The sequence below is a fragment of the Cherax quadricarinatus genome, chromosome 61 (genome assembly GCF_038502225.1).
Source record: "Cherax quadricarinatus isolate ZL_2023a chromosome 61, ASM3850222v1, whole genome shotgun sequence".
Classification (NCBI taxonomy): Eukaryota; Metazoa; Arthropoda; class Malacostraca; order Decapoda; family Parastacidae; genus Cherax; species Cherax quadricarinatus.
Genome location: NC_091352.1, coordinates 6,485,847 through 6,512,234, shown reverse-complemented (window position 1 = coordinate 6,512,234; position 26,388 = coordinate 6,485,847). Strand labels below are relative to the sequence as shown.

At 37.5% G+C, this 26,388-nt stretch overlaps 1 protein-coding gene across 1 annotated transcript; it reads left to right on the top strand.

Moving 5' to 3' along the window:
* Nucleotides 1-5,389: 5,389 nt before the first annotated feature.
* On the top strand, nt 5,390-24,910 carry LOC128699407 (E3 ubiquitin-protein ligase SHPRH). Its single transcript, XM_070098059.1, has 7 exons — nt 5,390-5,511; nt 6,801-9,130; nt 9,593-9,786; nt 10,996-11,191; nt 17,277-17,459; nt 22,566-22,760; nt 23,291-24,910. Exons 2-7 carry the CDS (start codon nt 6,824-6,826, stop codon nt 24,908-24,910), a joined length of 4,695 nt encoding a protein of 1,564 aa, XP_069954160.1. The 5' UTR covers nt 5,390-5,511; nt 6,801-6,823.
* Nucleotides 24,911-26,388: the final 1,478 nt, after the last annotated feature.

Sequence of the window (26,388 nt, the reverse complement as noted above, 5' to 3'; positions counted from 1 at the left end):
AAAGCACCTAAGCTGCACTATTCACACAGTCAGACTCCAATATATAATTATTATTACTATCACCTCAACTAAAATCAGTCCTTTCACTTAAAAAATATTACCTTCTTTAAAATTAAAAAAAAAATAAACTTTAATTCGTGAAAATATCATCATATATTTGGTGGTCCTCTTCAGTGGATGTAGTTCTTGCTTGGTTACTACGAGTGATGGCATCCCTGAAGGTCCTGAACGATTGGTTCAGTGTAGAGAGCATCTAGTTCGAAATTATACTCTTTTGTTTCCCAGTCGAAGATATCTTGTAGGTGGAGTTGTTTCTTGTTGGATGCATAACTCAAGGTAGAATCTTGATCCTGGGTTTCATAATTCAAGGTAGAATCTTGATCCTGAGTTTCATAACTCAAGGTGGAATCTTGATCCTGGGTTTCATAACTCAAGGTAGAATCTTGATCCTGGGTTTCATAACTCAAGGTAGAATCTTGATCCTGGGTTTGACAGCTCACCATTCTCTGATGTTTTTGTCTTGCATGATATACCCACGAATTTCTTTTAGACGACTTTTATCATCTTTAATTTTCATCTTGTAAAGTTTGGGTTTTAATGTTCTATCTACTGCGAGGCCGAGGTCAATAAGATGTGCTACGTAATCCTGACCTTGTTTTCTAATCATTATATTTGATTCTGTTATGTCATTATGGGCAAAATCGGTCTGATGAAAATCTTTAAGTGCTTTTATAGCAGCTCTATATGCCTTAAAGCAATCTTCAACGGATTTTTTTCCTATAAATTTTGCGAAAGTTACTCCGGGGCAGCGGGACATGACAATAGCTAAAGGATCATAAATTATTCCATAAAGTTTGGGAGCTCCACCGGCGCCATCAACCTTGAGGAGAGCTTTGGCTTCCTTAACAGCTTCTTTCAAATAAACGTCGTCGAAGAGCTTCTTGACGACGACCTTGGTAGTGGAACCATCATCTTGTTTTAAGAGAGATGCCCATGCCTCTCCATATGCCCCTCTACCAAGTCTTGTCTTCATATCAATGCTGCTCCAGGATAACGCGGGGATAACAGTATCGTTAGAGGTGCCTCCGCCTGTTGTTGCTTCACTGTCTGGGGGACAGCAATTCTTCCAAGGTTCGGTACTCTTCTCCTGGAGGACATTCACATCCAATTTTGGCTTTTTGGAAGGTGGAGTGAGAGGGGGAGTTGTGGAGCGAGGTCTCTTGAAGCCACCAGACAGTTCTTGTCTATTGGTAGCCATAGCGAAGTGATGCAAGTCTTCTTTAAGTCCTACTTTTGTCATCGAGAAAATCTTTTCTTTCTTCTAGAAAAATACGCTTAAGGTACCAGGAAAGAGCAGCGTGATTATAAATATTGTTACTCTGACGAGACTCGTACCTTAAATTTGTAGACGGTACGACCAGTAATATAGTTACAAGATACCAATAATATACTAAATATACGGGATGACCAATAATATAGTTAATATACGGGATACCAATAATATAGTTGAAATATAGGATACCAATAATATAATTAATAGACGGGATAACCAATAACATAACTGAGAGATGATCATATAATATTGTTAGTGAGGAAAGTGTGAGACTTACTAGTAGACATTATTATTATAATGGACAGTGAAGAGCTAAACCTACAAGGGTGATACAGCACTTATTAGTAGAGATGATCATATAGTGTGAGGTGTACCAGTAGTGATGATCATATAGTGTGAGGTGTACGTACATATTTAGCTTTTGTTATATACGTACTATTTGTTTTTCCCTCTACATCTTTGGTTAAATCATGGGCTCTTTTTGTTCTTATTATTACCTCTGAGCTAACCCAAATTTCCAAGTTCTTCATTCATTAGCCGACTTTCCATCCATTTTCCTTTCCCATTGCATGTCGGGTGGGTCAAAACATGGGCTTGTCGAGATGGGCATTGGGTGAGACTAGATTATTATTATTATTGTTATTATTATTATTATTATTATTATTATTATTATTATTATTATTATTATTATTATCATGGAGAGCGCTAAACCCGTAGGATTATACGGCGCACGTAGGGGGGGATGGAGGGTGTTCAGGCTCAATTCATGGAACCGGAGCACAGATCCAATTCCCTAGATCAAGAGCCTCTCGCCAGCGTCAAGGAACCTTCCTTGAGGGGTGTGAAACTAGAGGTTCCTGGAGGCTGGATGTTTTCTCTTTCCATCCTGCCCTCTTACTAGTTGTCATGCGGGTGATCGACAGTTGTATATGTTCTTCAGCTGTTCCCTCTCCATTTATGTTCTTCTCCGATCCAGGTATACATGATACCTTAATTCTTATTGTCTCAAGATCTTATTTCAAGCTACTCCTGACCATAAGATCAGGGGTAGCTTGAATAAAATCACTGAGTCATAGGGTACTTTATGTCTTATTGTCATTGGGATCCTTAATCTTCTCCCTCAGGATGCGACCAACAACAGTCAGCTAACACCCAGATACGTGTTTACTGCTAGGTGAACAGGGGCAGCAGGTGTAAGGAAACACTCAGGTACCTGCTTACTGCTAGGTGAACAGGGGCAGAAGGTGTAAGGAAACACTCAGGTACCTACTTACTGCTAGGTGAACAGGGACAGCAAGTGTAAGGAAACACGGCCAACGTTTCATCCGTGCCTGGAATCGATCCCTGTTCCTCGGTTTGTGAGCTTTGGAAGCTAACATCTGTTTTAGTTGCTCACCTCATGTATAAAATCAATACCGTGTGACGGAGTATGACAAGAAAAGTATCTTGTGTGATCCACTATGACAGGAAAAATAATTGTGATGGAACAGGAAAATCAGTTATACACTGTGATAAGAAATCATGCTGTAAGATGGAGCATGACAGGAAAACTATTGTGTGATATAGTACGACAGGAAAGTCATGGTATGAGATGGAGTATGTGTGATGGAATATAACAGGAAAGCCACCTTGTGGTAGAATAGGAAAGGTAAATTATCATGTATGCTAAAGTATAAGAATAATCCTGTGTGATGGAGTATGATAGGTACATTATGTATGATGGAGGAATACTGTAGAGGGAAAACCATCTCGTGTGATGGAGTATGACAGGAAAGCCATGTTGTCTGATGGTGTATGACAGAAGCCATTTTATGTGACGGTGTTTGATAGGAAAACCATCCTGTAAAATATGACAGAAAAAGTTATCTGTGAGAGGAAAATCATCCTGTATGATGGAATATAACCCAAAAAACAGTGTGCATGATGGTGTAGCAGTGAGTGTAATCCTCATTAAAAACATAACTCAATATTATATAGTTTAAATTTCCTTACATGTTTACAAACTGTTGTTTTAAAATTTATAAAATGTTTAAGGTAGCCCCTGATTATTATATACATGCTGTAGTATATAGACTATAATGCAGTGTATGATCATTGGGTGAGCACAAAAAGACCCTCTGACAAACTAGTCTGAAAACAACAGCTGAAGAAAGATATATTTGAATTACCGCAAATACTTAAGTTAATGTTTGAAGATATATCTATAGAGCAAAGATACAGTATTATTTACTATGTATACCGTTAAACCCGTAGGTCATTCAGGGAGAGTTCTGGAGGGTTAGCCCCCAGGATAACCCAGGAAAGTCAGTGCGTCATCGAAGACTCTTATTTCCATTGTGGTCCTTCAATCTTGGTCCCCCAGGATGCGACCCACACCGGTCCACTAACACCCAGGTACCTACATGCTGCTAGGTGAACGGGGACAACAGGTGTAAGAAAACATATCCAGTGTTTCCACCCTTGTCAGTTCAAGTCCTGTTTTAGAGAATAAAATATCCTTGATGTTAGAGGTGAACTGGAGGTTTAATAACCAACTAATAACTATCCCGTAATAAGTTTTATAGCTAATTAAGTTTATTTAAGCACAGGTAGACATATTGTAAATTACTTAGGAAATCTTATATTAAACATAGTCCTTGCTTTAGCCTTGCCAAATTGCATATTTTATTTATTTTGATTTAGTTCCTTAATGTTGAAGGTTTGGGAGGCAAGGTTGCATTATTGAGTTTTAAACTAATGTTAATCAAGAAATACAACTTTAATCTCAAAATAGCGATGCAGTTCCTGGATTATAATTCCGCTAGTGACTACACATGCCATTCTAGCTCTAAATTTCCTGAAACACCACATGAATAAATAAGACCCTAACTTAAACCAAGTAATGAATTTTGCCAAATATATTAAATATTTAATAGTTGCGGCGACGGGAGCTATTGTCGTCATGTTTAGTGTTGGCTACAACACTGGGCGCTCTCACTACACACGTAGACGTCTAACTTCTCATGACTTACCAGCTTAATTATAACTAGTAATCCCCTCAAGGAAGGTTCCTTGACTCTGGTGAGGGGCTCTAGATCTAGGGAATTGGATCTGTGCTTTAGTTCCCTGAATTAAGCCTGAATACCTTCCACATCCCCCCCAGGTGCTGTATAATACGGGTTTAGCGCTTCCCCTTGATTGTAATAATAATATAACTAGTAATATATTATTTATAACAATATATATTATTTATCCCTTTAAGTGTGTGTGTCTTGATAATGGTGAAGGACTCTTGAACCAATAAATATCTGGCTTCTCTTCCTGCGAACTATGACCCTAATGGAAATAATTCACTTTTTTACCCTTTTTTGGTGGGGGGCTTATCCTATGTAATTTACAGTTATGATAATTGTACTTTTGTGTACCTGTGCCTAAATAAAATTACTTTCTTACATATCCCCCAGGATGCCACCCACACCAACAAGTTAGACCCCAAAAGACCCCAGTGGAAATAAGTCCCTTTGTCTGACTTTTTGGGGGGTTATCCTAGGTAATTTACACATTCTATGTATGATAATTTGTGTAACTGTATTTATGTGTACCTGTACCTGAATAAACTTATTTACCTCCCATGCACTGTACGAGTCCCTTACGGGTTCACCGCTTCCCCATGTATATTTAATGTACATTATATATATAATAAAATAAGCTTTATAAATTAAATATAATTTAATTTTACTAGTAGATTTATATCTTGGGAACGTAATGTAATCTTGTGTATATTTAAGAATATAATCTTAGAGAGACACCAATAATAGCAAGTCACACTGACTTTACTTAGTTATTTAAGGTTAAGCTCAAAATAATGTACTATGTAAAATCATTGTACTTATGAACTTATGTAAAAAAATATACTTAAAAGGACCCCAGTGGAAATAAGTCACTTTTTTGGGGTTATCCTGGGTAATCTACACATATGCTGGTATGTATAATAATTTATATAATTGTATTTTATGTACCTGTACCAGAATAAATTTACTTAAGTATTCAAGATATCTAAGAAGAAATTGTAGAGTTTGTGAATGGTTGAGAGCGGCGGCGCTGTTGTTGTTCGCAGCATTGTTAAGGTGACAGCAGCCGTCACCCCCTCCAGTACCTCTGTTAACACACCTGTCATGCTACACCTGTCATAACACCAGGTGAGTCTCAACAACACCTGGGAGTCTTGGAGACTGTCAGAGTCAGGTGAAGTTCACTGTGTCTTAGTAGACAGAAGAGGTAATGTGCTGGATAGGGATAGCGATAGCGTTGTATGATCCTTGTGGGTTTAGCGCTTAGTTATGATTGTTATTGTTACAGTAATAATGATAACTGGACAGGGAAATGTTTAATAATAATAATAATAATCATGTATTTCTACAGGTGCATGGTATGGTCCTAGCTGACATTATTAGTACACTGTCTAGTAAGACCAAAGAACCCCAATGGAAATAAGTTACTTTGTCTCACTTTTTTGGGTTATCCTGTGTAATCCTCACTTATGCTGCTATGTATGATAATTTATGTAACTATTTATGTGTACCTGTACCTGAATTAACTTACTATGCAGAGCATTTCGTGGAAATAAGTTACTGTCTTCACTTTTTTTTGGGGTTATCCTAGGCAATTTACACAGATATGATAGTTGTGCTTATGTATACTTGTTCCTAATTAAAGTTACTAATTTGTCCCCCACGATGCCATCCACTACAGTGGGTGATACCCAAAAGAACCCTAATGGAAATAAATCACTTTGGCGTGTTTTTTGAGTTATCCTTGGTAATTTACACATATATTAAACTATGTATGATACTTGTACTTATGTGTACCTTTGCCCAAATAAACTTACCTAGGTTAACACCCAGGTACCTACTTCCTACTAGGAGACAAGGGCAGCAAGTATAGGGAAACATGCCCAATATTTCACCTGTGCTGGGTCTCGAGCCAAGGTATTATTGAAATACATAGAGATCTCGCCCTTATGCCCAATAATAAGTTGATTTTGTTATGGAAATTATTATGTGTTGTGCAAAAATAAGAAACGTAATCTAAGCTAATGAAACCCAACCGTAAATAACCCTGCATGAGTTTACTCCACCGGCAGTAGATACGAGACTGGCATGCCTTTGTTTACTTACCCTTAACTGGGGACCTAGCTCCCAAAAGAAAAACTTTTAACATTATTTTTTATCATGACTAATGGTTCACATCCTTCTTTGAAAACATTTCTTAGTAAGGATTCTAAACAACACACAAGATCTGTCCATGAAGATTGTAATAAGTATTAAATTTTCCTATGCATATGCAGATATTATTAGAGCTTGTATAATTTATTTAAATTTTGTAATGTACAGTACACTGTACACTACTGTATAACATAGTTGTATAGTACACTTTTACATGCTATTTGCTTTATTAATGAAATAACTACAATAATGCTTTTGCACAGGTCCACCAGAGTAAAGGGGCACAATGGTACGAAGCAAGCAGCCTCCTCAACAGTTGAATGAAATACAGCAGAGGAGAGCTCAGTGGAACTTAATTGATGGTGCAGGTCCAGCGGACAACCAGAGAGATAATGGAGATGCTGGTGCAAGACAGGAAGATGATGCCCAGCCAAGAGATGATGATGACATTGCCCTTTTACTGAACAATGAATTGATTGATGATGATGATGATGATATAGATTTTATACCTGGTGCCCTAGGAGATCCAGCACTGCGGCCACGGGAAGTCCGTTGGGGAAGGTTTGCACAGGTTCGGTATGAAGATGGAGATGACGATTTTATTGATGAATTTGATGATGAAGTTGTGTATCTGCCAAGGCGGAGAGAGAGAGTGGTACGAGAGGAAGTGAACTATGGTGATTTTAAAACTGTTCTTAATAACTGTCAGTTTTATGCAAAAGTTTTAAAGACAGAAAACAATAGCATAGCAAGTCCAAGAAAAGAAAGAGATAAGAGTATTTTTTGCCATTTTGGAAATGTGTGTTTCAAGCTCAAAGATAAAGTGACAAGCAAAGACTTTCATCAGATACCTGCTTCTGAATTTTGGGTGTATGTGAGTTTAGAGGCTAATAATAGTGCTGTTTACTTTGAGTGGAACTCTGAAGGGTCACCAAAAAAGTCTAAACAAAGGAAAAAATCTGCTGATAATTTTTGTCACTATATGATAGAAGGCATCTTGGATGTGGAATTATGGCAAGGGTTATCCACTCAGCGATACTTTGATCTTACTCTAGAAAGTTTTGATGATTCCAGTAATGAAATGACATTAAGTGTTTTCTTGAAAAGAGGAGGTTTATCTGAATTACGGCATCCCAGTGATAATATTCATTGTAACGAGTTTATGGGTGCAGTAGTTTCTTATTTCTTTGGTGTTCGTATGTTTACCTATAATGGTACCAAAAATATGAAGCATAATGTGGAAGATCTCTTCACTGCTATCAAGAACTGGCATGTTGATAAAGAGTACTGCTCCTTAGATGTACAGCATCCCAGTCTGATTCCTCAGCTAAGACCATACCAAAAGTCTGCTGTAAAGTGGATGTTGCATCAGGAGAAATATGAACAAGTGAAAAAAGAAAACATGGATAACTCTGGGGATTTGCACTGCTTATTTGTGGAAATTAAGAGTAAAGATAATGTTACCCTTTACTTCAATAAATATGGAGGGTTTATTGTAAAGGATAAACCTCTGGCTGTCTTACCAACTCCTGGGGGTATTCTAGCTGATGAAATGGGGCTAGGAAAGACAGTGGAAGTTCTTTCATGCATGTTGTGCCATCCAAGACAGAATGTCAAAAAGCCAGCTTATCAAGATCCAATTAACATTGAATCTCATAAGCCTAAACGTAAAAGAAAATCAGGTAAGAGGTTAACTGGAAATGACATTTTTACACTTGATGGTGTACCAGAGGAGGAAGGTGAGGGAGTGGAAGATTCTTCCTTGGAAGAAAGTAAGAGCAAATACATTGCCCAGGATTCTAGCCCAACTGATTCCAAAGGAACAAGAAATGTAACAAGAGAAAAAAAAAACAAAAAGCGAGTGAATAAAGAGTCTGAAATTCCTCAGAATCGTATCAAAGTACACTTACCAAAGAGAGAGAATGATGATAGTCTGAATAAGAGTGGACGACCAAAGAGACAGGCTGCAAAGTTTGTCTGTGGATATGTATCCTTTGATGATGATGATATAGAAGATGAGGATAATTATGAGCTTCCAGAAAAGAAAACTGCCCTTAAAAAAAATAACATAAAGAAAACTACATATAATGTAGATCAAGAAATTTCTGAAAGCACCCATTGGTCTTCTATTGAATCTGCCATTATTAAAGAATGTTGGGATGGTAATGCCAAAGATTATAAAAAGGAAGGTTCTTATAAGGACTTTCGCAAATTTTTGAGGACAAGAAAAAAGGATCCATATTATATGATGTCAGTAAAGGAAAGGCTTCAAATTCAGTACAATAATAGCATGGCAAAATACAGTGCCAGTGAAGTAGTGACACGAAAAACTATACAAGGATTCTTTGATACTAAAGTGGCCCAAAAGAGTTTCTTTGAGTGCCTCTGTGGATCTGCAGAAATTGAAAACCGAGATGAGAAGTTTAGAGTTCAGTGCTCAGTGTGTAGTCTGTGGCAGCATGCTGACTGTGTGCAGTACGATGTGACAGATCCCTATAGAGGGGTGTATATCTGCCCACACTGCTGGACGCAGGAACAGCCAGTGGTATCTGGAGCAACCCTCATTGTCACTCCTTCAGCCATTAGCTTTCAGGTCAGCTGGAAACAGTTTATCATTTTGATATTCTTAGAAATTTGGAGGAATTATAGGTTAAAAAATTGAAAAGCATTTGTGGCAAAGGTGGAAATAGGTCTTAAGTGTAGATGTTTAATTTTTAAGAACTAGGCTTTGTACAAAATATGAGAAATAAAATTTTAGTTTGTAATGTAACTTGACTTTGTTAGAACTTGGTTTTTTATTGAAAACATGACTGCCTTGAGCTTTGTTCATATTTTATGTACTGTCTCAGTCATTTTTATCATAAAATGCTTGACCTGTCAGTCTGTTACAGAGGTGCTTCTAATTAGATTTTTCATTATGAAAACAACTTTTAATTATTTAATGTCATAATAGTCTAGTAGATTCTTCAGCAATACAATATAGTTTTGAATTTTATTTGTATTTTTAAGAGTACCCTAGTTAATGGTATTTTTTCTGAGATTTCATTTTTTTCAGTGGGTTAATGAAATTATGAAACACCTGAAGCACAAAGCTATTAGGATGCTGGTTTATAAGGGTGTGTCAACTCAGGGCTACATGCAACCTCATTACCTTGCCAACTTTGATATTGTCATCACCACCTACGAGACTCTCAGCCGAGAACTGAACTATGTGGATTTGCCTCACAGTAACAGTCGGATGGGAAGAAGGTATAGTACTATATTTTTTTTTTAGTTGTATCCTATAGATCTACTTTTTCATTTTTAATCAGTATCGTATCTTCATAATTTTAGTACTCGTCGTTTTTGCATATGAGGCATGCAAGACGAAAGTAAATAAGAACTGCCAAGGCCCAAATCCCAGTTAGTGAATGAATTGATTCCATAATCTTTCAGATATTTGGGAGTGGACGTGTCAGCGGATGGGTCTATGAAAGATGAGGTGAATCATAGAATTGATGAGGGAAAAAGAGTGAGTGGTGCACTTAGGAGTCTGTGGAGACAAAGAACTTTGTCCTTGGAGGCAAAGAGGGGAATGTATGAGAGTATAGTTTTACCAACGCTCTTATATGGGTGTGAAGCGTGGGTGATGAATGTTGCAGCGAGGAGAAGGCTGGAGGCAGTGGAGATGTCATGTCTGAGGGCAATGTGTGGTGTGAATATAATGCAGAGAATTCGTAGTTTGGAAGTTAGGAGGAGGTGCGGGATTACCAAAACTGTTGTCCAGAGGGCTGAGGAAGGGTTGTTGAGGTGGTTCGGACATGTAGAGAGAATGGAGCGAAACAGAATGACTTCAAGAGTGTATCAGTCTGTAGTGGAAGGAAGGCGGGGTAGGGGTCGGCCTAGGAAGGGTTGGAGGGAGGGGGTAAAGGAGGTTTTGTGTGCGAGGGGCTTGGACTTCCAGCAGGCATGCTTGAGCGTGTTTGATAGGAGTGAATGGAGACAAATGGTTTTTAATACTTGACGTGCTGTTGGAGTGTGAGCAAAGTAACATTTATGAAGGGATTCAGGGAAACCGGCAGGCCGGACTTGAGTCCTGGAGATGGGAAGTACAGTGCCTGCACTCTGAAGGAGGGGTGTTAATGTTGCAGTTTAAAAACTGTAGTGTAAAGCACCCTTCTGGCAAGACAGTGATGGAGTGAATGATGGTGAAAGTTTTTCTTTTTCGGGCCACCCTGCCTTGGTGGGAATCGGCCGGTGTGATAATAAAAAAAAAAAAAAAATCTTTCGTCTATTTCTGGAAATGTATAGATATTGCCTCAGGCTCAGAGCTTCATAACAAAATATGGTAACTTGAAACTTCATATCTCTGATCTCTCCTGTACCTGTGTTTTTCTCCTCTGTTTGAATGTGGCACTTATTCTTTTCTGCCATGAAACGTCAAATAAAGTAACGACTAAGCCTTGCATTTTCTTGAAGGTTTCGACATCCCAAGCGATTTATGGCAACTCCATCTCCTCTCCCTTGTGTGGAATGGTGGCGGGTGTGTCTGGATGAAGCTCAGATGGTTGAGTGTACTACCAACAAAACTGCAGAGATGGCTCTCAGACTTGCAGCAATTAATAGATGGTGTGTCACAGGTACCCCTGTTCAGAAAACGGTGAATGAATTGCAAGTAAGTTAATACTGGTGCTACCTAAAGTAAGGCCTACAAGGATTTACCACATTTTGAAATGCAATACAATTGTAAAACTAATGTTTATAAACCAATGACATTGTATCAATGGACATGTAAGCTTATTTAAAAAAAATTAGTTGCAAAGTTGACAGTTGGGAGAAATTTCTTTGGTTATACAGACGCCACCCTACTTGCAAACATTCGAACATATGAACAAACTGCTGTGTTAGTTAGTTTCATTTGCGATACTTCCACATATCCGAATTTTGAGTTGCACACCTGCGTAGTACGACGTTTTGCCGCAACCCATGCTGGGCAGCACCAAAGTCAACAGTTTGGTAACATGCTCATTAGTGGCTTTATGTCCACAATTTGTCAAAGCTTCGAGGGCTTTGATCTGGCTGAGGATGCAAAAGATATTGTCACCAGTCTTGTTGGCTTTAGTGAGGAACTTCATCTGGACCTAGAGGAAGAAGACTTTGAGGAGCTGTTTGAGTCACAATCTGAGGAGCTGACAAATGAAGATTTGATGGAACTGGAAGACATGCAGCATAAAGAAAAGCAAGAGGAACAAGATAAAACTGTTCCTTCTAAAAAGTTTTAAATGAAAATGATGGCCTAGGCATTTTCTCTTAGAGAGAGAGAGAGAGAGAGTCTCCGTATGTTTGAGCTTCAGAACCCTAATATTGAGAGATTCTCAAAGGTTTCAACTTGTGTTAACAATTCTATCTCATGCTACCATCTTATAAACGACGAGAAGAGAAAAACGGTGTAAACTTCCTTAGACAAAGTCTTCAGACCGGTGCCATCTACCTCTAAAGCCTCTTCAGATGTTGAAGAAATCCAGGCTTATGAAACCCTGACTGATGAAGCATTTGATGATGAAGTGTATGAGGTTGACGACCCTCTCTCCCAGTAACCCCACACATCTATCACCTCAAGTTTATTGTAAGAATTAAAAAGGTAACAAGTTTTTATTACAGTACAGCTTCTCCTCACTTAATTAACGATGGAGTTCTGTTCCTGAGACCACGTCGTTAAACGAATTCGTCGATAAGTGAGGAGCATATAATGGTAGTGAGTTTGTGTCAACCATCTTTAATATTGTTTTAATGTCACCTTTGCACCATTTATAACATTTCTGGTATATTTTTATACCGTACAGTGGTACCCTGAGTTTTGTACAGCTCCCAACTTGAACAATTATGTAAGTGTATTATTGTAAGTGCTTTTGTAAGTGTATTTTTGGGAGTCTGAAACAGACTAATCTAATTTACATTATTCCTTATGGGAACAAATTCGTTCAGTAACGGCACTCGAACAGCCTTCTTGAATGAATTATGGCTGAAACTTGGGGTACCACTGTAGTATTTTAAAATAAACAGAATAGAGGAAACCAACTCTAATATACATTATTTAGGTATGAATACTAGTCAGAGAGCCTGTCATAAGTCCGAGGAGTTGGTAAAAGAGTATGTCACTAAGTGAGGAGAGGCTGTATTTATTATTAAAATTATTTTATTTTTTTTTTTATTATCACACTGGCCGATTCCCACCAAAGCAGGGTGGCCCGAAAAAGAAAAACTTTCACCATCATTCACTCCATCACTGTCTTGCCAGAAGGGTGCTTTACACTACAGTTTTTAAACTGCAACATTAACACCCCTCCTTCAGAGTGCAGGCACTGTACTTCCCATCTCCAGGACTTGAGTCCGGCCTGCCGGTTTCCCTGAACCCCTTCATAAATGTTACTTTGCTCACACTCCAACAGCACGTCAAGTATTAAAAACCATTTGTCTCTATTCACTCCTATCAAACACGCTCACGCATGCCTGCTGGAAGTCCAAGCCCCTCACACACAAAACCTCCTTTACCCCCTCCCTCCAACCTTTCCTAGGCCGACCCCTACCCCGCCTTCCTTCCACTACAGACTGATACACTCTTGAAGTCATTCTGTTTCGCTCCATTCTCTCTACATGTCCGAACCACCTCAACAACCCTTCCTCAGCCCTCTGGACAACAGTTTTGGTAATCCCGCACCTCCTCCTAACTTCCAAACTACGAATTCTCTGCATTATATTCACACCACACATGACATGACATCTCCACTGCCTCCAGCCTTCTCCTCGCTGCAACATTCATCACCCATGCTTCACACCCATATAAGAGCGTTGGTAAAACTATACTCTCGTACATTCCCCTCTTTGCCTCCAAGGGCAAAGTTCTTTGTCTCCACAGACTCCTAAGTGCACCACTCACCCTTTTCCCCTCATAAATTCTATGATTCATCTCATCTTTCATAGACCCATCCGCTGACACGTCCACTCCCAAATATCTGAATACATTCACCTCCTCCATACTCTCTCCCTCCAATCTGATATCCAATCTTTCATCACCTAATCTTTTTCTTATCCTCATAACCTTACTCTTTCCTGTATTCACTTTCAATTTTCTTCTTTTGCACACCCTACCAAATTCATCCACCAATCTTTGCAACTTCTCTTCAGAATCTCCCAAGAGCACAGTGTCATCAGCAAAGAGCAACTGTGACAACTCCCACTTTGTGTGATTCTTTATCTTTTAACTCCACGCCTCTTGCCAAGACCCTCGCATTTACTTCTCTTACAACCCCATCTATAAATATATTAAACAACCACGGTGACATCACACATCCTTGTCTAAGGCCTACTTTTACTGGGAAATAATTTCCCTCTTTCCTACATACTCTAACTTGAGCCTCACTATCCTCGTAAAAACTCTTCACTGCTTTCAGTAACCTACCTCCTACACCATACACCTGCAACATCTGCCACATTGCCCCCCTATCCACCCTGTCATACGCCTTTTCCAAATCCATAAATGCCACAAAGACCTCTTTAGCCTTATCTAAATACTGTTCACTTATATGTTTCACTGTAAACACCTGGTCCACACACCCCCTACCTTTCCTAAAGCCTCCTTGTTCATCTGCTATCCTATTCTCCATCTTACTCTTAATTCTTTCAATAATAACTCTACCATACACTTTACCAGGTATACTCAACAGACTTATCCCCCTATAATTTTTGCACTCTCTTTTATCCCCTTTGCCTTTATACAAAGGAACTATGCATGCTCTCTCCCAATCCCTAGGTACCTTACCCTCTTCCATACATTTATTAAATAATTGCACCAACCACTCCAAAACTATATCCCCACATGCTTTTAACATTTCTATCTTTATCCCATCAATCCCAGCTGCCTTACCCCATTTCATTTTACCTACTGCCTCACGAACTTCCCCCACACTCGCAACTGGCTCTTCCTCACTCCTACAAGATGTTATTCCTCCTTGCCCTATACACGAAATCACAGCTTCCCTATCTTCATCAACATTTAACAATTCCTCAAAATATTCCCTCCATCTTCCCAATACCTCTAACTCTCCATTTAATAACTCTCCTCTCCTATTTTTAACTGACAAATCCATTCGTTCTCTAGGCTTTCTTAACTTGTTAATCTCACTCCAAAACTTTTTCTTATTTTCAACAAAATTTGTTGATAACATCTCATCCACTCTCTCATTTGCTCTCTTTTTACATTGCCTCACCACTCTCTTAACCTCTCTTTTTCTTCATATACTCTTCCCTCCTTGCATCACTTCTACTTTGTAAAAACTTCTCATATGCTAACTTTTTCTCCCTTACTACTCTCTTTACACCATTCCACCAATCGCTCCTCTTCCCTCCCGCACCCACTTTCCTGTAACCACAAACTTCTGCTGAACACTCTAACACTACATTTTTAAACCTACCCCATACCTCTTCGACCCCATTACCTATGCTCTCATTAGCCCATCTATCCTCCAATAGCTGTTTATATCTTACCCTAACTGCCTCCTCTTTTAGTTTATAAACCTTCACCTCTCTCTTCCCTGATGCTTCTATTCTCCTTGTATCCCATCTACCTTTTACTCTCAGTGTAGCTACAACTAGAAAGTGATCTGATATATCTGTGGCCCCTCTATAAACATGTACATCCTGAAGTCTACTTAACAATTTTTTATCTACCAATACATAATCCAACAAACTACTGTCATTTCACCCTACATCATATCTTGTATACTTATTTATCCTCTTTTTCTTAAAATATGTATTACCTATAACTAAACCCCTTTCTATACAAAGTTCAATCAAAGGGCTCCCATTATCATTTACACCTGGCACCCCAAACTTACCTACCACACCCTCTCTAAAAGTTTCTCCTACTTTAGCATTCAGGTCCCCTACCGCAATTATTCTCTCACTTGGTTCAAAGGCTCCTATACATTCACTTAACATCTCCCAAAATCTCTCTCTCTCCTCTGCATTCCTCTCTTCTCCAGGTGCATACACTCTTATTATGACCCACTTTTCGCATCCAACCTTTACTTTAATCCACATAATTCTTGAATTTACACATTCATATTCTCTTTAAAATATGCTTTAGTATTAAGAACCATACATTACTGATACTGTACAGCATTGTCTTTAAGTTTTCAACGAACATTTGTGCAGAGAAAGAACAATAATAATAATGACAATAATATTAAAAACAATAATGATAATCTTAATAGAAAAATGGCAAAGTAACGACTGATGAACAATTCGAGATACAAACAGCCTTCTGGAATGTAACTTGTTCGTAAGTTGAGGGGGGGGCGTCTGCATTTAATAAAATGGTAGGTGAATTTTTTTAGTACTGTATTTTTTTATTGTTATTCTTGTAGGCACATTACACTGCAGTTCTGCACTTCTTTAGGTACTGTATATAATCACATTAAAAGTGTAGCATTTGTTGTTTCTCTTAATAAATCTGATACACCTTGAGTACAGTGGCCCATGTAATCATTACTATACAGTGTGTTTAGGTAATATCCTGCATTCGTTTCTTGGCTGGTGTCTTGAAGACATTCTCATGGCACCATGTACTGTATATATAGTCAGGTATATACATGTATATCTTCTCCATTCCACACAATAATCCAAGTACTGTAAGCATTTTCAAAAGTTTAGATGTTGTATTGACTATGTTGGCAGTATATGACTACTGTACATTTTTCAGTTCTGCCATCTCCTGCCTTGAAAAAAGTGCTATGTGCACAGTATTCAAGTTGGCATTATTTCTCTTGCTTTGAAAGTTCTCATAATCCATAGTCATTTTCCTGGCTTTTGCTGCATATATCTTATTGTGTTTCTAAATGACAGCCTGACATAATTATTCTCAGGTCTTTTACCTCTTACTTACTCTTGAGATATGATCTACTTGGATTCAGTAGCCAGTTAACCCCAGCTTAATCACCTAGTTAGAAATCACAGTTTCTTACATCATGTTATAACTTAAGTGAAAGACCAGGACAAGAATATTATGTATTATCCTCTCGAGCCTTGAAGTTAGGAAGTACAGTACCTGCACTCGAAAGGAGGGGTACGAATGTTTCAGTTCAGAGGGTCATCTGAATTGTGATGCTAGCATAGTTCTCGAAACACAACACAGAATGAATGATTTTTATGCAGGGTGTTGATGAAATTCATAACTAGGCACTGTACTTATGAGAGGTTGGCTATCCTCTCTCCCATTCCTTCATCTCCCATCTGAATGTTTCAGCTTAGAAGTGAGTTACTGCCAGTAATTTCATCAAGTAATATCTCTCCCTTGCAATTACAATATTTGTATGTTGTATTTGCTTTTATTGCCAAGAATGATGGATGATCTACACTGTGAAAGTGCTTATTCAGTTTCAAAACTATTAACTATACATGAAGGTCATTAGTGATACTCTAGTATACTCATGAGTAATGATAGTATTTACATAACTTAACAATTCATAATTATCTGCAGAAGTTTTTTTAGACATTCTTAAACACTACCATCACTTCAGTGAACAATGTGCAGGTTGTCACTGTTTCTGTTTTAGTGATGGTTGCTAATGTAGAATATTCTCTGAACAGTGTCCAGGTGCTGTATGACCCCTACAGGTTTAGCACCTTCTCATGAATGTACTGTACATCATAATAAAAATCTAAATGTTGTTGTATCCCTGTGATATTTTGTATTTCAATAGGGCCTGTTGATGTTCTTAGGAGTAGATCCTTACTGGGTGGTACAGTGGTGGAACAGATGCCTTTTCTTACCATACTGCCATGGAGTTAAGGAACCTCTTCACAACTTAGTAGCACAGTACATGTGGAGAAATGCAAAGAAAGATGTTATCCACCAGATTGACATCCCACAACAGACTGAAGAGGTGAGGCTGCTTCATCTCATTTCTGAAACTGGTGAATTTATCCCTTAAACTGCCCATGTAAATTTACACCAACAGGGAAACTGCTGATGATATAAATTTGTGCCTAGATTCTAGTGCCCCCAAAATGGCTGTGGGTTAGGCCTACATCAGAGAAACCAGATATGTACAGTATAAAGAAAACAGAATTCTGTGTAGGGATTTCTGCAAGCCATTAAATGCCATTAACATTTGTTTTGTCTTCACTTTTTATTACATTTTTTTTTGTTTAGTGAGACTGAACAAAAAAGATAAGCGAAATGTGATATGAAAACAGATATAGATATAATACATATGATCCTTAACCCTTTCAGGGTTCAGAGGCCAAATTTCAAAGTGCACACCAGGGTCCAAGAATTTAAAAAAAAAAATATTTTTTCATATGAAATGGTAGAGAATCTTATTCTGAAGGTAAAAAAAAAAAAAGTACGAAATTTGATGGAAAATTTACGAAATTATGCTCTCACGAATTTTGATGTGTTAGCGATGTTTACGAATCGGCGATTTTGCCTACTTTGACTCCCATTTTAGGCCAATTACATTATTCCAGTTGACCAGATCCTTAGCTATTTCACTAGTATTACTTCTGTTCTATCGATTGAGCACAAGAAATCGCCAAGTCAACTGTTCCAACTACAAAATAAAGTGATCAGAAATTGGTAATTTGGCCATTTTAACACAAAGTTCAAAATATTCCAATTTCAAAATAGGGTCCAGAATAAACAATGTAGGTATTCCTGGCACTAAACTAACATTTCCTCTGTTTACTAGTTACGTTTTGAGGCTTTACAAATGAATTCCATTTTGATTTTTTATTCACATAATGAATTTTTATTCAATCCAAAAAATAGAAGATTTACTGTTATGCAATATTGTAATAATTTTATAAATATCATCACCACATTTGTGAATGTATATTAGACCCACCAGCTGGCATGTATTAGATGTGTGAGGTCGTTTATTTACTCTTGAACATCGGCAAAAATTTAACATTTCCACTACTTTGAGCTCAGTTTCAAGCCATTTCCAGTGCTAAAACCAATCAAAATCATCTCTATTCCTGTAATATGTCTACCATTCTATCAAATGAGACCAAGAAATTGGAAATACAACTATAAAAAACATACGAAAAAACACTGCAAAGTCGCTGCTTTAATTGAAAACCACAGTCTCAGTTTTTCTCTCTCATTATACACTGTGTGTTGCAGGATTTGTTTTATGTGGTGCTCTGGAAATTTTTAAATCACAGCTTATCAAAATGGGCTGAGCTCATGGGGGTGATCTATGGTTTGGACCCCGAACGTGGCTGAGATCTATGGCCGAAACCCGAAAGGGGTTAAAAAAGCCATACCATGGGGGGGGATGGGGGGGCCCAAAACCCGAGAGTCCCAAAAATCCCCGGTCCCTTTTGCCACTGGACCCGGGCCCCTGACTGGGGGTTTGGGTTTTGGGAAATCTCCCCTTTTTTTCCCCACCCGTGTTTTCCTTTGTTTCAATGTGTTAAAACGATTTTGGATCCCTAAAAATTTGAAAATTTCTGTTTTTAAAATTTTAAAAAAAAAGGTTTAACTTCCTTCCCTGGCAAACACTCCGTTTTAAAAAATACAGTGGACCCCCGCTAAATTACCTCAATGTAAAATTGTAAGTTATTTATTAAAATCGTTTAAAATTTTATGTTTGGGGTCCAAAAAAGGACTAATCCCACTTCCAAAAATTTTTTATAAAAAATTCCCTTGTACTGGCACCTGAACATACTTCTGGAGTGAAAAATATCGTTAACCGGGGGGCCCTGTAATTGGCACCATTATTTCAAAACTTCATTTCTGTAAAAGTAATAAAACAATTTTTTTTAAAATTTGGGAAAAATAAATAAATTTTTTTTTCTTAAAAACACTTCCCGAGGAACATTTTTGACCTTCCCTCCCGTTTAAGGTTAAAAAAAAGAGGCCAATGTAAAATAATTTTGGTTTTTTCCTTCCCTTAAATTAGAAACTTAATTTTATATTATTAAAATACTGTATAATCATTTTAACATGTTAATATGAAGGAATACATTTTTGGGGGATAAAAGGTTAATGGAGGGAGGCTCCCGGATGTACATTTTTTAGAGGGCAAAAATGATTATGGATCATTATTTAGTTGTAGCTACAGTTAGGAAGAAAGGGAGATGGGGAAAAGGAAAATTTGGGAACAACAAAAAGAGGGAAGGGGAAAAATGTTAAAAATAAGGGAGGAGGGAAATTCGGGCGGATTTGGACTATTGGCAGAAAAGGGGGGATGGGGCAAAAAAGGAAAAATAATGGGGGTTTTAAGAGGTTGGGAAAAGTTTAAAAAAGCAGTATTGGTTGGGGGAAATTTTTTAATTTTTGGGGGGGGGTGCAGGAGGAAAGAGGGTGATTGGTGGAATGATGAAGTAAAGGGGGTGATAAAGAAAAGGTAACTTTTGGGGGTTTTACAAAGCAAAATGTTATGAAAAAGGCCCGAATATATGGGGGAAAAAAGAAGGTAAAAATGGTGAGAGGTGCAAAGGAGGCAGATGATGAGTGGGGGGGCCTTCAAAAAATTTTAATAAATAAGAAAAATTTTGGGTAGGGTTAAAAAAATTAAAAAGAAAGAAAGGGGAAAAAATGGGTTTTCAAAAAAAAAACAGGGAGGGGTTAGTTTGATGGGGGTGGGGTATTAAAGGGGGATCAAGAAAATTTTGAAACTTTAAATGTTAAGGAAGAAACAGAGGGAGTAATTTCATGCACTGGTCAGGGGTATACCATCTTTTTTGGAGTGAAAAAAGAAGGCAGAATGTAAGTGTGGGGGGAATCCCTGAGGCATTAAATAAAAAAAAGGGAAAAAAAAGCATTTATGTGGGATCATGACAGAAATGTTAAAAACAAGGGATATAGTGTTGGAATTGGTTTGGTACTTTTTTTCAAAAATGTATGAAAAGGGGGAAAGGGACCTAGGGATTGGGGAGCATATATAGTCCCTTTATATAAAGGGAAAAGGGGGCAAAAGACTGTAAAAATTTAGAGGGAAAAAACACTGAGTATCCAGGAAAAGGGAAATTTTTCCCGTGGGTTTTAATTGAAAAAAAATTAGAGGTAAGACAGAATGTAAAGGTTGGGGGTGAGCAAAAGGGGGTTTCAGAGTGGGTGGGGATGTGTAGATCAAGTGTTTACATTTTAAGATATGTTGAAAAAAGGGATTTTGATAAGTGGGGAAATTTTTTTGCATTTATGGATTTAAAAAGGCATTGATAGAGTGGATGGGGGGCAATTTGGGAAAATTTCAATATATGGAATAGGTGGTAAGTTATTAAATGCTGTAAAGAGTTTTTTTTCTTTAAAGATAGTGAGGCTCAAATTAAGGGGGTTTTAGAAAAAGGGGGCTATTTCGGTAAAAATAGGTCTTTTGCAGGGGTGTGTAATGTCACCATGGTTTTTTTTATTTTTAGATAAAAATTATTTAAGGGAAATATAAAAACAAAATGTTTTGGGGGGAGGGGGGATTAAGTTAGAATCAAATTCAAATGGGGAAATTTACACGGGTTTCTTTTTGCTAAAAGATACTTCTTATGGGGGAAATTTTAAAAAAATTGCAAAAGGGTTTGTGGATTTGGGGTTTTGGGGAAATTTTTGTAAAGGGAGAAAGTTAAAATGAACCTAAAAATTTAAGGGGATTTGGGTTTTCAAATAATTTTTGATAAAGAAAAAATTTGGAAAATCAAATTTGGCAGCTTTCTAAGGTCTCCCAAAATCCTGCATAATTTTTTTTTCTCCACAAGTCAGCCATCTCCCACCAAGGCAGGGTGACCCAAAAAGAAAGAAAATACCCAAAAAGAAAATACTTTCATCATCATTCAACACTTTCACCTCACTCATACATAATTATATTTTCTTCTACAGCATTTCCAGTATGCTAACACCATTCTTTTATCTTCAGATCCAGTACTCTGTGAATGTTCAGTCTACTAGGTTCACAAACTTCTTACCTTTCCTTTTTCTTATTCTCTCGGCTTTTCCAAGAATATCTGTGATCATTAATGATTGAGGGTCCATGGTTTGATCCCTGGCACTAATGCAATTATCTTTGAATAGGATAACAGCACACTGCAAATACAGTGGACCCCTGACATTCGATGGCATCGACATTCAATAAATCCGACATTCGATGCATTTTAACGCAAAAATTTCGCCTCGACATTCGATGGAAAACCCGACATTCGATATGATTCGTACGAGACGTGTCCACGTGTGGCCTGAACTGCCCCGTGTGTGCCAGTGTTTACAAGCCACCCAGTGTGCGCGCATCTAAGGATACATTCAGTACATTCCATATTATCACTGTTTTTGGTGCTTGTTTCTGCAAAATAAGTAACCATGGGCTCCAAGAAAGCTTCTGGTGCCAACCCTTCGAGAAAAAAGGTGCTAATGACTATTGAAATGAAAAAAGAGATAATTGCAAAGTACGAAAGTGGAGTGCGTGTGTCGGAGTGTATGATGATTTGGTAAAGAAATTGCCTGCAACTAGTGGTGATGTGAGTGAGTTTAAGGCCAGCAAAGGTTGGTTTGAAAGATTTAAGAATCGTAGTGGCATACACAGTGTGGTAAGGCATGGTGAGGCTGCCAGTTCATCCTAATGGAAGGGGATTTCCCGTCTAAACACTAACACCATCCACTCTCTCCCCTCCTCCCATCCCATCAATCATCACCAGATCTTCATTAAAGGTAGGTGTCAATTATTCTATTGTTATTAATCTATTGTTATTGTTGTAATTCTACTGCATTAAACTTAATATTTCATGTTGTAAAAATTTTTTTTTTTATACTTTTGGGTGTCTTGCACGGATTAATTTGATTTCCATTATTTCTTATGGGGAAATTAATTTGACTTTCGATATTTTCGACATTCGATGAGCTCTCAGGAACGGATTAATATCGAATGTCGGGGGTCCACTGTATATCCAACTTTACCAAATAAAAAAAAATACTTTGCCTTTTATAAAGTCTACCTTATTAAAAGACTATTACAAATATAATTTCTGGTACAATAATTTAAAACCACTACTTTTTTCAGGTTCACTGGTTGTCCTTTACTAGAGTCGAAGAGCATTTCTACCAGCGCTTGCATGCTGAGTGTTCTTATGATGCTCAGCAAAGGCTGAAAAAGTTTCCAGATACTAAAACAAAACTTAACTCATTGGACAGATCAACTTTAAATTCACTTCTGCATCCTCTACTTAAACTACGTCAGGCCTGCAATCATCCACAGGTAAGATTGCAGCCCACAAAGATCAGGTGCTCTTACAGTTTAATAACTAATTTTGCAAGTTTGTGATATATGCCCTCCAGACCTCCAAATTTTTGAAGGATTTACTCAACCTCACATTCAGTTCCCTACCGTCAGCATGGACTACATCATGCAACTTCTAAATTTTTAGTAGTACATGAGTTTACAGTACAAGATTTATTTTTATGCAAAAGAAAACTGCACAATCTGTAAAAGGTTCCACATTATTGAGGTAACATGTTCTATGAAATAACTACTGTGTGGTGTTTTCTCTATGAATTTTGTGCTAACATTGGTAAAGTTTCGGCTTTTTAAAAATTGTCCATTATTTTCATAAATGTATTTAAGACAGGAGCTAAATTGTAGATATTAATACCAGATATTAATGAAACATGATTAATGCAAATACTGTAATTAAATCTGCTTTCATGAGAATTGTAACTGTTTTGCAAATTAAGATAATGTAAAAGATTTGTATAGCTTGCATTTTTTTATAATTAAATGTTTTCTAGGTGGTGAAAGGGCAGTTTCTCTCAATGAATCGCAAGACTATGACTATGGAAATGCTTCTGGAGAACCTCATAAAAAAAACAAAATTGGAGACGGAAGAGGCTCATCGTTTGTTAATTGCATCTATGAATGGTCTTGCTGGTATACACATTATTCAGGAAGAATGGTCTCAAGCAGTTGAGATGTACCGCAGTGTTCTTCGATCCATTGAGGAGCATGCGAATATAAAGACTGATTCATTGCAACGTCTTCACACACTTCACAACTTGGCTGAAATTTTGGAATCAGGTCATCCAAACATTCAGCCCACACTCAGAGATGATTCACTCAGGGAAGAAGCTGAAACCATTCGTAAGCGCTACTTGCAGCATTATCCGCAGCAGGTTGCTACAGCTGATTTAGAATGTAATCAGAACACAAAAGCTGTTGAGAGTTTAGAAAAAAACTATAATCTCAGGACAAAATGGTGGTTAGCTGCCTTGGAATCATTTGATGATGATTTTGTACTAGAAGTGAGAGATGAGATGCTGTCTTCTTATTCTAGATTTGAAGAAAACAAGTGTATTCTTTATCCAGTCAAAACACGAGCACACTTGCAACTAGTTTTAAATGCTGAAATGAAAAAAATAAAAAATCAGAGGCTTGAGATGATTAATGGAGTGAAATATTTGCAGAGTCTAGATCCAGTATCCTTACTTGATGGAGCTATTGATTGTCATCTACGTCCAACAGAATCAGAACCACCACAGTGCTTAATCTGTGCTACACATGAACTCTTTGAAGATTACGAAGAAACGTTGTTTTCAATGCGTGAGTTAAAGCACAGCAGAACAACAGGTGTATCAAAAGAAACTGAGGACATAAAAGACAAAGCCCAGGTAATGCAAGCTACTCGCCGTGGACACTGGGGTCAGAGTGAAAATGAGCGAGTTTTGAGGTATTTACAGACAAAATCTTTAGAAAAGGTGGAGAGAGAGATATATAAAGATTCTCAAACACACTTTAAAATTTGGGAAGCAACAAAGAGAGAGTTTAAAAATTATCGTATTCTATGGCGTGCAATATTTGATTCTGTGTCTGCCATGGATGAAGTCAACATGGCCACAATCCGACTTCGCTTACGTTTTCCAGATGAGGAGATTCCTTTGCAAAAGAAAAAGAAACAGAGAGAGGACTTGGAAAAGAAAATGGAAGCCCTCAGATATGTGGTAGAAGCAGGAGAACTCCCTCAACTACAGCTGAAGTTAAAATCAGACAAGATAGTTGCAACAAATGACTTAAAAATTAAACTGGGTCAGCTCCTCTATCTACAAAATCTTGCTAAGACCGATTTTGGGAAAGAGGGTGGAAAAAATCCTGAACCATGTCCAATTTGTCAAGGTGAACTAGGAGAGAAATGGGCAGTTCTCCTTTGTGGTCACTGTTACTGTATGGAGTGCATGAGAACTTTGTCAAATCGCGGGTTTAATGGAATGGACAAAAGTGCCGTGAAGTGTCCCATGTGTCGCCAACCAACCCGAACTCGTGAAATCTCTTACGTAGATACTAAAGCAAAGGAGGAGGAAGAGGTCAAGGTAAGAATATTAAACCAAAATCCAGTAAATATCAAAAAGCTGCTATAACTTCACACACTTGTCTCATTTCTAGTATATTCATCTTGGGTACATCCACTTGACATGCATTACTTTAGTTTGTTTTTACACAGAATTAACCTTATATACTAGACTATTTAGCCAAGAATCTTAATATAGTAGTTGATAATTTTATTTTGCTTCCCAATTTAGGTTTTCAAACAATTTTACCATTTTACAGAAAATTGACATTAACTACTAATACTAACCATTTTATCATTAATTCAACCTTAGTTGTTTTACAATGAAGGGTTAGTCATATATTTTTTTCCTTTAGGAAAGCCCTGAATTATGTCCAACATTTTGGCAGATTTTTTAACAATTTAGATGAGTTTATCATTTAATAGTATGTATACTATACTACAGATAATATGGCATAATTTAGCATAACATAATTTGTCATCTGTGTATTTTGCTTGAATTTGTGACAATAAATAAATCAACAAATTTATTTATGCTAAAATTCAGGTCCCTAGATATTATTTTTAAATCATTGCAATATGATAATATACAGTACTACTACAACAGTGGAGACCCTATTATTATTATTATTATTATTATTAATATTATATATATATATATATATATATATATCTTTTAGGAGTGAAGAAGAGCAGACTGTAAGTGTGGTGGAGGTACGTGAGGCATTACGTAGAATGAAAGGGGGTAAAGCAGCTGGAACTGATGGGATCATGACAGAAATGTTAAAAGCAGGGGGGAATATAGTGTTGGAGTGGTTGGTACTTTTGTTTAATAAATGTATGAAAGAGGGGAAGGTACCTAGGGATTGGCGGAGAGCATGTATAGTCCCTTTATATAAAGGGAAAGGGGACAAAAGAGATTGTAAAAATTATAGAGGAATAAGTTTACTGAGTATACCAGGAAAAGTATACGGTAGGGTTATAATTGAAAGAATTAGAGGTAAGACAGAATGTAGAATTGCGGACGAACAAGGAGGTTTCAGAGTGGGTAGGGGATGTGTAGATCAAGTGTTTACATTGAAGCATATATGTGAACAGTATTTAGATAAAGGTAGGGAAGTTTTTATTGCATTTATGGATTTAGAAAAGGCATATGATAGAGTGGATAGAGGAGCAATGTGGCAGATGTTGCAAGTATATGGAATAGGTGGTAAGTTACTAAATGCTGTAAAGAGCTTTTATGAGGATAGTGAGGCTCAGGTTAGGGTGTGTAGAAAAGAGGGAGAATACTTCCCGGTAAAAGTAGGTCTTAGACAGGGATGTGTAATGTCACCATGGTTGTTTAATATATTTATAGATGGGGTTGTAAAAGAAGTAAATGCTAGGGTGTTCGGGAGAGGGGTGGGATTAAATTATGGGGAATCAAATTCAAAATGGGAATTGACACAGTTACTTTTTGCTGATGATACTGTGCTTATGGGAGATTCTAAAGAAAAATTGCAAAGGTTAGTGGATGAGTTTGAGAATGTGTGTAAAGGTAGAAAGTTG